This window comes from Zalophus californianus, chromosome 1 (assembly GCF_009762305.2).
Source record: "Zalophus californianus isolate mZalCal1 chromosome 1, mZalCal1.pri.v2, whole genome shotgun sequence".
Classification (NCBI taxonomy): Eukaryota; Metazoa; Chordata; class Mammalia; order Carnivora; family Otariidae; genus Zalophus; species Zalophus californianus.
The window spans coordinates 25,322,509-25,337,509 of record NC_045595.1 but is presented as its reverse complement, the minus strand read 5'-3'; the positions used below and the strand labels follow the sequence as shown (position 1 = coordinate 25,337,509).

The window sequence follows — 15,001 nt, the reverse complement described above, 5'->3', positions numbered from 1 at the left end:
AGGAGGGCACGTACTGAATGGAGCACTGGGTGTTAAACAATGAATCATGGAACACTACATCAAAAACTGATGATGTAATGTATGGTGACTAACATAACCTAATAAAAGAAAAGAAAAGAAAAAGAAAACAAAATGGCAGCTATCTCCCTGAATGGCCAAAGCTGTGAGACCGAGAACTCCTAAAAATCTTTAGCTCTTTCCAGTTTCACATAACTTTTAAGAGTCTGCCTGTTTCCTGCTAGGTCCTCACGCTCCCTATGATGAGGAGTTTAGGATTGACCCTGTGAACACTATTTACACTCCTTGTGGCGTTTAGTCAGCCAAAACTTAGATACATTTTTGCCAAACAAAGAGGTCCCAATAAATATTGAACTTTAAAACATTTATGTTACTTAAAAAATATAAAATAAAAACACAACCTGCAGAAAGGGAGGAAATACTTGCCAATCACATATATGATAATGAACTTGTATCTAGAATAAAGTAGTCTTAAACTCAATAATAAAAGATACACCACCCAACTGAAAAATGGGCAAAGTACTGAATAATTACCCCCCTCCTTACCCACAGTGCTGCCTTCTGCAGTTTCAGTTACCCACGATCAACTGCAGTCCTGGGGCAGATGACCCTCCTTCTGACATAGGATCAGAAGGTCAACAGTAGACTTAAGACTACATCACATGCCTCCGTCATTCCCCTCATTGCATCTCATCACGCAGGCATTTTATCATCTCACATCACCACAAGAAGGGTGAGTACAGCACAGTAAAATATTTTGAGAGACACACCCACCACATTCACAGAACTTTTATTACAGTATGTTATAGTTCTATTTTATTAGTAGTTATTCTCTCATTTTGTTAATCTTACTGTGCCCTTTTTTTTTTGAGCTATCCAGATGCTATTTATTTTTTTTATTATGTTATGTTAATCACCATACATTACACCATTACTTTTATATGCAGTGTTCCATGATTCATTGTTTGTGTATAACACCCAGTGCTCCATGCAGTACGTGCCCTCCTTAATATCCATCACCGGGCTAATCCATCCCCCACCCCCCTCCCCCCTAGAACCCTCAGTTTGTTTCTCAGAATCCATAGTCTCTCATGGTTCGTCTCCCCCTCCGATTCCCCCCCTTCATTTTTCCCTTCCTTTTTCTTTTTTTTTAACATATAATGTATTACTTGTTTCAGAGGTACAGGTCTGTGACTCATCAGTCTTACACAATTCACAGCACTCACTATAGCACATACCCTCCCCACTGTCTATCACCCAGCCACCCATCCCTCCCACCCCCCACCACTCCAGTAACCCTCAGTTTGTTTCCTGAGATTAAGAATTCCTCAATCAGTGAGATCATATGATACATGTCTTTCTCTGATTGACTTATTTCGCTCAGCATAATACCCTCCAGTTCCATCCACGTCGTTGCAAATGGCAAGATTTCATTCCTTTTGATGGCTGCATAATATTCCATCGTATATATATACCACATCTTCTTTATCCATTCATCTATCGATGGACATCTTGGTTCTTTCCATAGTTTGGCTATTGTGGACATTGCTGCTATAAACATTGGGGTACACGTACCCCTTCGGGTCCCTACATTTGTATCTTTGGGGTAAATACCCAGTAGTGCAATTGCTGGGTCATATGGTAGCTCTATTTTCAACTTTTTCAGGAACCTCCATACTGTTTTCCAGAGTGGCTGCAACAGCTTGCATTCCCAACAGTGTAGGAGGGTTCCCCTTTCTCCTTACTGTGCCCATTTTGTAAATTAGTCTTTATCACATGTATGTATGTATAGGGAAACACGTAATATATATAGGGTTCAGTACTATCCATGGTTTCAGGCAACCACTGGGGGGGGGGGGGGCGCAATGTATCTCCTGTGGATGGGGAGGGGGTACTATCATAGACATTTCTTCAAAGATATACAAATGGCCCATAAGCATAGAAAAAGGTGCTCAACATCATTAGTCATTAGGAAAATTCACATAAAAACTGAAATGATATACCACTTCATACCTACTTTGATGGTTATAATAAAAATATAAATGAAAATAGTAAGGTTGGTGAGCATGTGGAGAAACTGGAACACTACATTACTGGTAGGAATGTAAAAGTGTGCAGGACCTGTGGGAAACAGTCTGGCTCAAAAAGCTAAGCATATGACGAGGATGCGGAGAAAGGGGAACCCTATTACACTATTGGTGGGAATGCAAGCTGGTGCAGTCACTCTGGAAAACAGGATGGAGGTTCCTCAAAAAGTTGAAAATAGAGCTACCCTACGACCCAGCAATTGCACTACTGGGTATTTACCCCAAAGATACAAATGTAGGGATTCGAAGGGGTACATGCACCCTGATGTTTACAGCAGCAATGTCCACAATAGCCAAACTATGGAAAGAGCCTAGATGTCCATCAACAGATGAATGGATAATGAAGATGTGGTGTACACACACAAACACACACACACACACACACACACACACACACACACACACACACACACAAAATGGAATATTATGCAGCCAACAAAAATGAAATCTTGCCATTTGCAATGAAGTGGATGGAACTAGAGGGTATTATGCTGAGCGAAAGAAGTCAATCAGAGAAAGTCAATTATCATATGATGTCACCGATATGTGGAATTTGAGAAACAAGGCAGAGGATCATAGGGGAAGGGAGGGAACAATGAAACAAGATGAAACCAGAGAGGGAAACAAACCGTAAGAGACTCTTAATCTCAGGAAACAAACTGAGGTTTCCTCGAGTGGAGGGGGATGGGAGGGATGGGGTGGCTGGGTGATGGACATTGGGGGGGTATGTGCTATGGTGAGCACTGTGAATTGTGTAAGACTGATGAATCACAAACCTGTACCCCTGAAACAAATAATACATTATATGTTAATAAAAAGAAAAAAAATGCAAAAAGAAAAAAATAGCAGAAAAAAAAAAGCTAAACATAAAGTTACTGTATGACCCAGCAATCCCACTCTTGATTATATACCCAAAAGAAATGAATATTGGTGTTCCAGAAAAAAAAAGAAAAAACAAAAACTTGTACACAAACCCTCACTGTAGCACTATTCCCACTAGCCAAATGGTAGAAAACAACTCAAATGTCCATCAACTATCAATGGATAAATAAAAAGTGGTATATTCAAACAATGGAATTTTATTCACCCCAAAAAGGAATGAAATTCTGATACATGCTACAACACAGACAAACCTTGAAAACATTATGCTACAGAAGACGGACACAAAAATCCACAAATGTGTAAGTCCATTTATATGAAATATCCAAAACAGGCAAATCCATACAGATAGAAAGTAGATCTGTGGTTGCCAGGAGCTGAAGGGAGGGGAAGGGAGGTGTGACTGCTTAATGGCCACAGGGTTTCCGTTGGGAGGAGTATGAAAATGTTCTGGCACCGGTGGTGATGGTTGCACAACACTGTGAGTGTATAAATGTAAGCAGGGAGACATTTTATGTATATTTTACCACAATAAAAATATTCCATTTCCTATAAATATTTCTTTATATTGCTCCACTGTAACAATATTTTGCTACAGTGAGTTATTAAAATATTTCAAAAAATTACTTTTTCAGTTAGGGGACCAGAAAAGACAGAACTATCTAATGGTTCATGTGAAAAGAAGAGCTTTCATTGCCCTAGTTGAGAAGAGTAATGGACTCCCCAAATAGCTCTCACCACCCTTCTTCCTCCTAACAACATTTTACCATTCAGTTTATTATTCCTTCCATCCCAGACAGCCAATATCAGCCCTTAATTTCTCTAACCAGTCATCAGAACAAATCATTAAAAAATGATCCAGAACTTAGCTGTATCTCATAGTTTAATTCTTCCCTCCCTGCCTACAGCAAATAGAACAGTGAAAGGTTGAAGGACATGGACTGGGAGGAGAGAGAGCACACCTCTATGCTTATACCCGAAAACAATTTGTTTTAATCAGACAAAGTACTATTTTTATGAGACAGTCACTAAGATATGAAACAGACACTAATACAGAAATAAGGTCTTTCTTTAAATAGTAACCTTTTATTATAGAGATTTGCTCATGTAATCATAATACAAGTTCCCAATAAAAGCTAAACAACTTGAATAACTTAATTATAAGACCACTTACTCAAGCAAAATAAAATAAGCACTTACCTCATCTATAACTTTGGAAAACTGTTGCAAAGTAGAGCTCATAACTTCATCATCACCCCCCAACGGAAAACGCTGAAAAATGAGAAAGAGAGATGAGGTAAAGGTCCAGTGCTGTATGTCTTCTGTAAATGATGCTGTAATTTACATTTTTAAAAATAGCTGACCCTCAAAACACATGGGAGTTAGAAGGGCCGACCCCCACATATAACTTTTAACTTCCCCAAATTTAACTACTAGCCTACTGTTGATGGGAGCCTTATCAGTAATGTAAACAGTTGATTAACACATATTTTATTTATTACATTATGTACTGTATTTTCATAAACTTTTAGAGAAAAGAAAATGTTAAAATTATAAGAAAAAATATATTTACTGTACTGTATCAAAAAATCCATGAATAAGTGGACCCATGCAGTTCAAACCCATGTTGTTCAAGGATTGACTGAAACTTTTAAAAACTTCCAAAATTTTGAATAAGCTCTAAAAATGTCACTTAATAAAAGAGTGTAATTCATATAATTAGTAAACATTACTTAAAATGTTTGCTAAGCAACTAATTAACATATTATAGGAATGCACATACTAAACTTCAAAGATTTGTTTAGCTCCAATTCCTCCAATAACCAGCAATATAATGAGTAAGCCTCAGTTTCTTCATTTGTGAAAAGATAAGTCAATTAAATAACTTATACCTAAGATTAGTTAAAATTAGCTATAATGGAATTTCAACAGCATATCAAAATTACTTTCTATGAATTCAAAAAAGCTTAGGATTCTTTTTTTTTTTAAGATTTTATTTATTTATTTGAGAGAGAGAATGAGAAATAGAGAGCACGAGAGGGAAGAGGGTCAGAGGGAGAAGCAGACTCCCTGCTGAGCAAGGAGCCCGATGTGGGACTCGATCCCAGGACTCCAGGATCATGACCTGAGCCGAAGGCAGTCGCTTAACCAACTGAGCCACCCAGGCGCCCAAAGCTTAGGATTCTTGATGAGCAATTCTATTTATACAGATACTGTATCACTGCATATTTTAAATTATGCTTTTAAAATTTTCATGTACAATACCTGTTTTTCATATTCTTTTAAAAGTTTTGAAGTCAGGTGCGTTGCTGCACTTAATTCATTCTGTGGGGGAAAAATCAGCATTCAAATTAACACAATATTACTGATTAAGAAAAAGTTTTAGTTGAAGATACCTATACCACTTTTGTTTTTCACTTAACAAAAATGCTATACAAACATGTTCTCTAAACCCCTCATTAAATCACTGGAAAGGGAACTACCATTAAAGCACTTTAAAGGGAAACTCATACCATGAATCAATTGATACCATCAAGGAATTCAGCAGTGTTCTAGGTGTATGCTTTAACTAATAAAACTCAGCATTAAATATTGTTAAAGCTTTAAAGCTAGAACTGTACATAATCTTAGCATAATCTTAAAAGATTCATTAATGACAAATCATTCCTCTCTCTAGATGCTGAAACTATATCAATGCATTTAATAACATACAACTAAAATATGGTTAGCCTAGTCATATAATACAGCAACATAGCCATATGAAGGAAATACTTTCAAGTTTTTTTCCCCCCAGTGATGAATATAATGACAAATGTAACATTTCTTTTACATAGTAATCTCTGTGGTCAGGACTCAAATCTTTTTTTTTTTTTTAAGATTTTATTTATTTATTTGAGAGAAAGAATGAGATAGAGAGAGAGAGCATGAGAAGGGGGAGGGTCTGAGGGAGAAGCAGGCTTCCCGCCGAGCAGGAAGCCCGATGCGGGACTTGATCCCGAGACTCCAGGATCATGACCTGAGCCGAAGGCAGTCGCTCAACCAACTGAGCCACCCAGGCCTCAAATCTTGAGAGACCAATCACAAGGAAAAAAATTAAAAACTATCAGAGCAACTTTTTAATTCTTTTTTTAAAAGATTTTATTTACAGAGAGAAAGTATACACGCACATGAATTGGGAGAGGGGCAGAAGAAGAGAAAGAATCCCAAGCCGACTCGGAGCTGAGCACGGAGCCTGATGTGGGGGCTTGACCTCACAACCCTGAGATCATAACCTGAACCAAAATCAAGAGTTGGATCCTTAACTGACTGAGCCACCCAGGCACCCCTCACAGCAAATTTTTAGTACATAATGAAAATGTGAGTCCAGAAAGCCAGAAAGGAGATAAAATGAGAAAGGGGGGAAAAAAACTTGTATACCTAATTAATCCCAAAGAAAGCTTATCACAGAAACCAGGCTGCTGTTAAGGCTTATAATTAAGTTACATAAACATAGCCTCAAATCTTAAACCTGCTCAACAAAAAAATCTAGTCATCTCCTTCTTAAATTCATCTCCCAGTACCCAGAGTTAAATCTCATTTTTATTATCTGCTTCTCACTAAACATAAACTACTTTCATTCCTTTACTCAAAAAGGGGGAAGTGTTCCATAAAATTAAAAGCACAATTAGGAAAAACACTGGTGACAAAATGGAATCTTAGGCAAAGATCACGATCAGTGAGTTTCAGTAAGAAAGCTCTTACTGTGTTTGGGTAGAGAGAGGAAGATGCTTCAATCTTTGTATCTTTTGAAGAGCTACAAACTACACACTAGTAATTGGAATGTTAGCTCTAATACAAAATACTTAAAAGTTCATGCATCCACTCAACAGATATTACTATGAGCCCAGGATAGGGCTAGGCACCAGTAAACAAGGCAGACACTAGCTAGATCTGTCCTCACGGGCTTAATGAGTCATTTAAAAAAAGCAGTCAGCCTTTAGGTTTTTACCTGTGCATCATAAATCCGATGCATAGCTTGATACAACTGGTTCATATAGTTGGAAATAGCTGTAGCATCTTCTTCAAATACACCCAGTAAAGACCTTGTCTGTATAAAATAAAGCAGTAAGTTTACATTAACCATTATATAAATCAAATAGAAAATTATTTTCTAAAGGAAGGAAAAATCCTAGGATATTGGAGCTCTAATAATTCTGAGTTTTAACCTATTTTCTCTCTTTTGATAGTAATGCCAAAATAGTATTGTAGTGGCAATGTTGAGGTTCTTTGTTCTCAATTTCACTTCACTAAAATGGAGGGATTTTCCAACTACATCACACAATATTTCTATTTTTTTAGGGGTGGGGGCAGAGGGAGAGGGAATCTCAAGCATCCCAGCACAGCTCCATCCCACAACTCTGAGATCATGACCTTAGCCAAAATCAAGAGTTGGACGCTTAACTGACTAAGCCATCCAGGCACCCCCATCACATAAACTTTAAAAGGAACAACAAAGGTATATTTTTATGAATTAAAAAGTCTGTTAATTAAACTAAGAACAAATCAACAAAAATGTCCCAGGCTAAATTAACAGTATTCCATGTATAAATATTCTAGAGATCTTATTTCAGGATAACTCAGTATTATTTCTTTTTCCATGGGCTCTTGTAGTAATCCCAAACCCCTCCCCACCTTAATCCAAAATAATAACATGGTACCCATCCCCAACATGGCCTAGTAAATGCTAACTTGGATTTTATGAGTACAGAATTTGAGGGGTTTTTTTCTTCTTCTTCTTCTTCCTTATCTATATTGTTAGGCATATTTTTTTTAACGCAATAAGCATTTTCCCTTCATTTTAAGGGGAAAATTTGTAAAGTAAGTAAACGTTAAGACTGTCAATAAAAAGGATCAGAGATAAGGAAACTCAGCATATCAAGAAGGCACGCATACTCACCTTTTCATATCCCAAAGGCAAAGAAAGAATTAAAATACCAACTATTGAGATAACTGCTATTTAAAATCTAAAAGATGACCTTATATTTTTATTCTACAAATAGTTCATTCTTAGAAGGTGGTTTAAAAAAAAAAAATCAACTTATTCCTTAGCTTCCTATTTTCAGAAAAGGAAGCTAAGTCAACATGGTTTAAAAAAAAAAAAAGAGGGCACAAAATTATGTCCATATATGAAATCCATGTTGTCAGTCCTCTATTTCCCATGCTCCAGAGATTTAGATCTGACAGAATCTTTTCATTCTTTAGCTCTGTGCCCCTCCTCCTATTCCCCACAGTGATATTTTAAGATGTAAAAAAGAAAACATCAAGAAACCTTGTTTGACTAGTGCCATTCTTAAGAAAAATCTGTCATTTTTTGTTTCCCCAAAATTATTATTCTAATTCAAGGAATTACACATTTATGCAAAAACCTGTAGTGGATTTAAATTAAAAAGATCTCCTTAGCCCCAGTGTTAAAACAGGTCCCCTATTTAAAACTAATAATATTCAGTTAGCACCTTATAAAAGTACATCAATATGATACCATTTCATTGAATCTATGATGACTTCCACTGTGAACTGCGCCATTTTTAAAGATTTATTTACTTATTTATTTATTTGAGAGAGAGAGTGCACATGAGTGGGAGGAGGGACAAGGGGAGAGTCTGCAAGCTGACTCCCCTCTGAGCATGGAGCCTGATACGGAGCTGGATCCCACAACCCTTGAGATCATGACCTGAGCCAAAACCAAAAGTCAGATGCTTAACCAGATGCTTAACCAACTGAGCCACCCAGGCACCCCTGCACCATTTTTAAATACTACTAAAAACAATGCCAGCAATTAGGCTATGATTTGAGGTTTTCTTATGTCTTGCAATTTTGACTTTATATTTGTGGAAATGAACCTTTAGACAGAATTTTATATACAACTCCTTTGAACATAAAAGGAAAACACAAACTGCATAAAATTTAATATTATCCTAATATTTCTTCAGAGTTCAATTCTTGTGAGTCACTTTTTGACATTAGAAGCATCAATATCCATGTTTTCTCATCCACTATTATTCTGTGCCATGGGGGGGTGACAAGTATTTCTTAGAAGTGTTCCACTCTTGTCCCCAATATCTTCTTCCAAACCACTGATACCCATTCAACAAATTTTGATGGTGAATATTTTCAGACAACAAACAGGACTGATGGTCCTTCAAGTGGTTAAGTTGAGTTGTTGAATGCTGAAAGGCTGCACTTGACCAGTCATGCCACTAGGAGAAACAACCATGTGTGGACATTTGCAACCAACTACAAATAAATCATCAACTGTAGAGGGGCATCTATCTCACTATCAGGCATGTTAAGATGTGGAAAAAGAAAAAGAGTATGTCTCATTATCTGTGAATATTCCATATTATGTCAAAGAAAAATCTCCAGTTGGAACTAGACATTATCTTCACAGTTCTAGCACTAATGAATCACACTTACCTACACATAAAATCGATTTTTAAAAGATCGTATCTGTTCTTATTAACCAGCAGTTTCATTTTGCTCCAGATTTTCAAAACAACATCTATTTTTGGACAAGACATCTAGTGTAGCCTTAAAGACTTCCTATCTCAATAAATACTATCTTTTGCAGAATGGGAGACAATTCTAAAGATGTTTATGTCCAATCAACTAGATTTGAACTTGCAAATAGCCCTCTATTTTAATACTTACTATAAATCAAAACTAAAATGGGTAACTGCAATTTAGGATAGTCTTCCATGACTCCAGGCTCTAACTTTTTTACATAGAAATTGACAGGACACTTTTTTTTACACTTAAAATAGTTTTTTTTCCCCAGGTTTCATATAAGGGATAAATTCTTTTTTTTTTTTTAAAGAGCCAAGATGTCCATCGACAGATGAATGGATAAAGAAGATATGGTATATATATACAATGGAATATTATGCAGCCATCAAAAGGAATGAAATCTTGCCATTTGCAATGACGTAGATGGAACTGGAGGGTGTTATGCTGAGCGAAATAAGTCAGAGAAAGACATGTATCATATGACCTCATTGATATGAGGAATTCTTAATCTCAGGAAACAAACTGAGGGTTACTGGAGTGGTGGGGGGCGGGAGCGATGGGGTGGCTGGGTGATAGGCATTGGGGAGGGTGAATGCTATGGTGACAGGACACTTTTGATTAGGATCAAATGATCTAAATAAAAACTCATCTATATCAGGAGCTTTAAAAGTTTTCATACTCATTTGTTATTTGACTTCTTGGACTCTATCCTAGATAAACAGTCCAAATGAGAAGAAAAATTTATGCCCCAAAGCATTAACCTCAGTCCTATATATAAAAACAAAACTTGTGGAAAACTCTCAAAGTCCAACAGTAGGACAACTGTTAAGTCACTTAAGGAAACATGTAGCTTTCAATTTTTTTAACTCAAGATTTAATATGTGAACATACTTACACTACAATGTTAAGTTAAAGCAGAATAAAAATTGTTATGCACAATATAACTTCAAATACATTAAAATATATAAGAGAAAACGAGGAAAACTGTTAACAGGGTTTGTTGCTGGGTGCAAGACAGGTAACTATTTCTATACCTTCTAATTTTTCTTAAGCGCGTAACTATGATTTTTATAATCAGGTACAAAAATAAAAACATTCACTATAACCCCTGAGATTCACAGAAGTTGACTGACTTTCCCTAAAGCAAGTGAAGTGGCAGTGAAGACTAAAACTCCATCCCAAATCCCAGAATCCAGGGCTTTCCATGCTACCACAAGTTCTCCCTAAGAATTACTTCCAAGCATCTTCCCTTTCTAAATCTCATTTGTCCCAACTAATTTTTCCAAGTAAATATTACCTAGTTCAAATTATTACTTACAGAAATTGAAAGACTATCAAGGTAGCTGTCTTCATTAAAAATTACTATAAAACTAATATGGCATGCACTTGTAAAAAAACAAATGAATGCTCAAGTTGTAAACTGTGTGAAAAGTTCAAGAAATTAGTCTGATGAGTCAGATCATATACTCTTCACAAGTACTGGCGAGAGCACCGTGCTACCCATTCTGGACTATGTATAATATTTATGGGCTATAAAAACCAGGCCAGGTAAGAAAAGGTAAAGCAACCTGTTGAGTCTTATATAATAGTAGTAAAATGACAAAGTGCACCTGACCAATACATGCCACAAAATTTTTACAAAACATCTGAAACAAATGTAGCTTCTAACTTTACACTATAGAAATCATTAAGAATTTGAAGTAGCTATCCTGGCAGTCAAGATAAACCAAGATGTGGGGTTTCTGTGTCAGTTTAGGCTGGTAAGAGAACATTACAGCAAACAACTGGCTTGTGAAGATAACTTTCCGCCTGGGGGGCGGGGGGGCGGAATCAGTTCCACAATCAGAGCCTGACTTCCACCTGGCAATTAAAATTGGCAGAAGTCATGACAGACGTCACACAGGCCGGGGGATCTAGCCCCTTCTTCCTCATCTTTTGGGGCCATATTAAACCATCAAGACACATATGAAATGTGTGCAACTGTAGTTCTGAATGAACACCATTTCGAAGGTAGCCAACCAGCAACATCGTCTTAAATCGCTTAAATTGTTGTGTTAAAAGACAGGCTCAAGGGATGATGTTTCTCAATGCAAGTTACAGCGCCTACCAACATGTTTTTAATGTAACTGATTTCGTTCTTCAATACTGAACACGTAAATTGTTACGTTTCCCTAGACTGTCTGAGGCTAGAGCAACCACACTAGCATCACCCCCAAAGCAAGAAACACGGGGCTTTTATTTTGATGAGTTTATTAGGGCCAAGTCTGCATCATTCCGCGCAGTAGTCGCGGAGCCACGAAGGCGCCATCCATCAGAAGCCGTGCACAGCTCGAGCGACAGCGGATACAGTCGCGGCCACGACACTGGACACAGTCCACGGGGAGGCTCCGAGGCACCTGACCGGCTTTGCCGGTGACTCTCCATGCGGGTAAATCAGCAGCCTTCCAGCATCTCCCGAAGAAAAACTATCCATTTCCTTCCCTAGCTTGCTCAGAAATTACGGAATAAGTCTACGGGTTTGTTTTTTTTTTTCTCCTTCTGCACTTCCTCCGAAGAGACCTTCGGGGAGGAAATCCCAGGACTGGAATTTATGACCTTACATGACGGCGATAAAAACGCACCGTTCGTCAAATACAAGGGAGCCCCGCGAACGTACGTGAACGCCGAGCCCACGAGCGAAGGCGGCGGAGGTTCGGTCGCCGCCAGCCGACGTCCCAGACTCCGCGCGTGCCTCTCGGCCCAGCCGCGCAGGCCCACGCGGGCCTCGGGCTGGCAGCCGGGCCGCGGCGGCTCGGGGCGCGGCCCGCGACGGGCGGGGACACAGGGCGACGGCGCCCACCTGGGCCAGAACGAGCACCTGCGGCGGCCGCGGCGCCAGGCCTGGGGTCGGCCCGCCCTGCTCTTCCCCTCGCCTCGTGCCACCGCTCGCGCCTCACCTGCGGACTATCTTCCAGCGTCTCCTCGATGGGCAGCTTGTCGATTCCCGGCATCGTGGCGGAGGGAGGGCGGCGGCAGGAGACACAGCAGCCGCCCACAGCTCCCCGCGCCCGCCCGCCCGCCTGTAGCAGCTGACCCCGACCCGCCCTCTCTTGCAGGCGCGGCCGCCGTCGCTGTCCGCGCCGCTCTTGCCAGGAGCCGAGCGGCCGCGCGGGAAATCCCGCCCCCTCGGCCTCGCTGCCCCGCCTCCCAGCGCGCCCATTGGCTCGCGGCGACGCCCGTCAGCGCGGGAGGGCTGGCCCGGAGGTTTCTCCGCGGCGCGGGGCTCTGCGGTGAGCAGCGGCCTTGGGGCGGCGCAGGCAGCGCCCATCAACCCTGCGCGCGCGTTTTGATGTAAATTGTAGGGGGCCGTCTACCCCTCCACATACATATTGGCGAACGTTTCCGGGAACCAGAGCCTCGTTTGAGGAGGACCACCCTGGGAGTTTGGGGCGGCTTTGCTTCTCCCGCTGCGAGACCTCATCACCGACCACGGAAGAGGCCCTACTGCCGGGGGCCTTTCTTTAGTTGCTTAAATTATAACGTTCCTAACCCTGCCTAGAGCGTCCAGTCTACTCCCCACCCTCCAGCAGAATGGTGCTGGCTAACTCAGATGTCTGTGAAATCCCAAGTTGTGTCATTAACAGGGCTTTCCAGTAGATTCACGGACAGTAGACTAGCAATTATTTTTCTGGGCACTTGGGTATCAGTATATTAAATTCAAAACATGACTTTGTTGTCAATTCATCAGTTCTTACCTGGCCTTGAAGGGCTATCTGCCTTAATTCAGACTTCCATATTTCTTTTAAATCACAAATGAAAACATGTTTTAAAAATCAGGATACACTGGTTAGTTATGTCGGTAACTGATAAGCATTTCTGTTAGGTCAAGAAGTTTTGGAAGAAGCTTTAAATAGCTTCTTCAGCCTCTAATTTTACAGTAGAGAAAAGTGAAGCTCTAATTCCAGAACCTGGTCTGGATTAGAACTCCTAGTTCTCTGTCCTTCTTTCCCAACCTCACACTGCCTCATTTATTTTTCTGTAGAGTTATAAGAAGTTTTCGTCGGTATACAAAGAAAATGGCGAAATCCCAAGTGCCTTGTAAAATTCTAACAATTAGGGGCACCTGGCTGGCTCTGTTGGTAAAGTATGCAACTCTCAATCTTGGGGTTGTGGGTTTGAGCCCCACATCGGGTGTAGACATTACTTAAGAAAACAAAATCTTTAAAATAAATAAAGCTCTAGCCATTAATCCAATCAATCCATTCCATTTTCATCCAAGAAATATAAGAAATGCTGAGTAAAGATTATTAGTTGCCTGCTTCCACAGATATGCTGGAACAAATCCAGATACAGTAGAACAAACCCAAATATGGGACCAGGAAAGGAAGTTACATATTTTAAACTAAAACGCTAGATATTCCCATGATCTCTTGAAGAAAAGATAAAAAATCTGCTTTTAAGAGTTTTACCAAGTAGATTGCAATATCGTTTCACAGAATTATCCTTAGTGTTATAAGCTTTAAATAAGAGTTCCCCCCTTAAATTGTTTATCAACTACTCACCCTTCTGGAGATTTTTAGTTTTTGAAAGGTGGCTTGGAATCAGTTCCTTAGTGTTACGGGTTCGGGGCTGCTTCAAAGTACTCAGCATCCAACAGATTGCAGCAGCCCAACTCTTTCCTTTGATATTTGTTTTCTACTCTGTCAGCACAGTGACATGCAACCTTTTCAAGGTAATTGACCTTCTTGGTTGAACTATGGGGTTTAGCTTATAAATGAAGGAGAGGAAATGTTGTAGCAATTGATAAGGATCAACAAACAAGTGTAAGAAAGAAGAGTAATTATATGTTGTAACTGAAGGGGTTTGGCCAGTTAACTTGGCCAAACCAAACAATTCAATGAAAATTTCTGTTAGGTATTTGAGTTATCTGGGTGGTGTATTATCATCAAGTTAAATGGTTTCCTTTTTTGTATTTCTGCGCATGTAAACTATTTTTGTAAAGGATTCTCAAGCAGCTATCAGGGAGTGGCAAGAAATTCTTGCCAGGTTTAGGCAATTAAAAAAATGAAACATCTGGGAGGGGCTTTAGAAAATGAAACAAACAGGGGCACCTGGGTGGCTCAGTCGTTAAGCGTCTGCCTTCAGCCCAGGTCATGATCCCAGGGTCCTGGGATCAAGCATTGGGCTCCCTGCTCCGCAGAACTCCCCCTGCTTGTGTTCCCTCTCTCGCTGTGTCTCTCTCTGTCAAATAAATAAAATCTTAAAAATGAAACAAACATACACAAGTTGATATTCAGTTGGATGGAGAAGCAGTTTAGTCAAATTGTAAAACTAGAAAGAATCTTACCAGGCCTTCTTTTTGCATCCTCTATCCTTAGGCTATTTATTGTACACTCTCCTCATCCAAAAAAATGATTGTATTTACTATTTTAAAACATTTCTAAAACTACAGAATTCACAGTCTCCTTTGGTAACCACTTTAATCAGCCTAAATT

At 39.5% G+C, this 15,001-nt stretch overlaps 1 protein-coding gene across 2 annotated transcripts in view; it reads right to left on the bottom strand.

The window, feature by feature from the left end:
* The window catches only part of APPL1 (adaptor protein, phosphotyrosine interacting with PH domain and leucine zipper 1), a 46,428-nt gene extending 31,797 nt beyond the window's left edge, over window positions 1-14,631 (bottom strand). Inside the window, exons 1-4 of one of the 2 annotated variants that reach the window (XM_027583968.2) lie at window positions 12,464-14,630; window positions 6,973-7,071; window positions 5,250-5,309; window positions 4,185-4,256 (exon numbers count right to left, since the gene is read on the bottom strand). In XM_027583968.2, coding sequence (XP_027439769.1) covers window positions 4,185-4,256; window positions 5,250-5,309; window positions 6,973-7,071; window positions 12,464-12,517 — 285 coding nt within the window. In that variant the 5' untranslated portion in view covers window positions 12,518-14,630. Of the gene's footprint in view, window positions 1-4,184; window positions 4,257-5,249; window positions 5,310-6,972; window positions 7,072-12,463 lie in introns of both variants that reach the window. The other variant, XM_027583969.2, reaches the window with a different exon arrangement.
* Window positions 14,632-15,001: the final 370 nt, after the last annotated feature.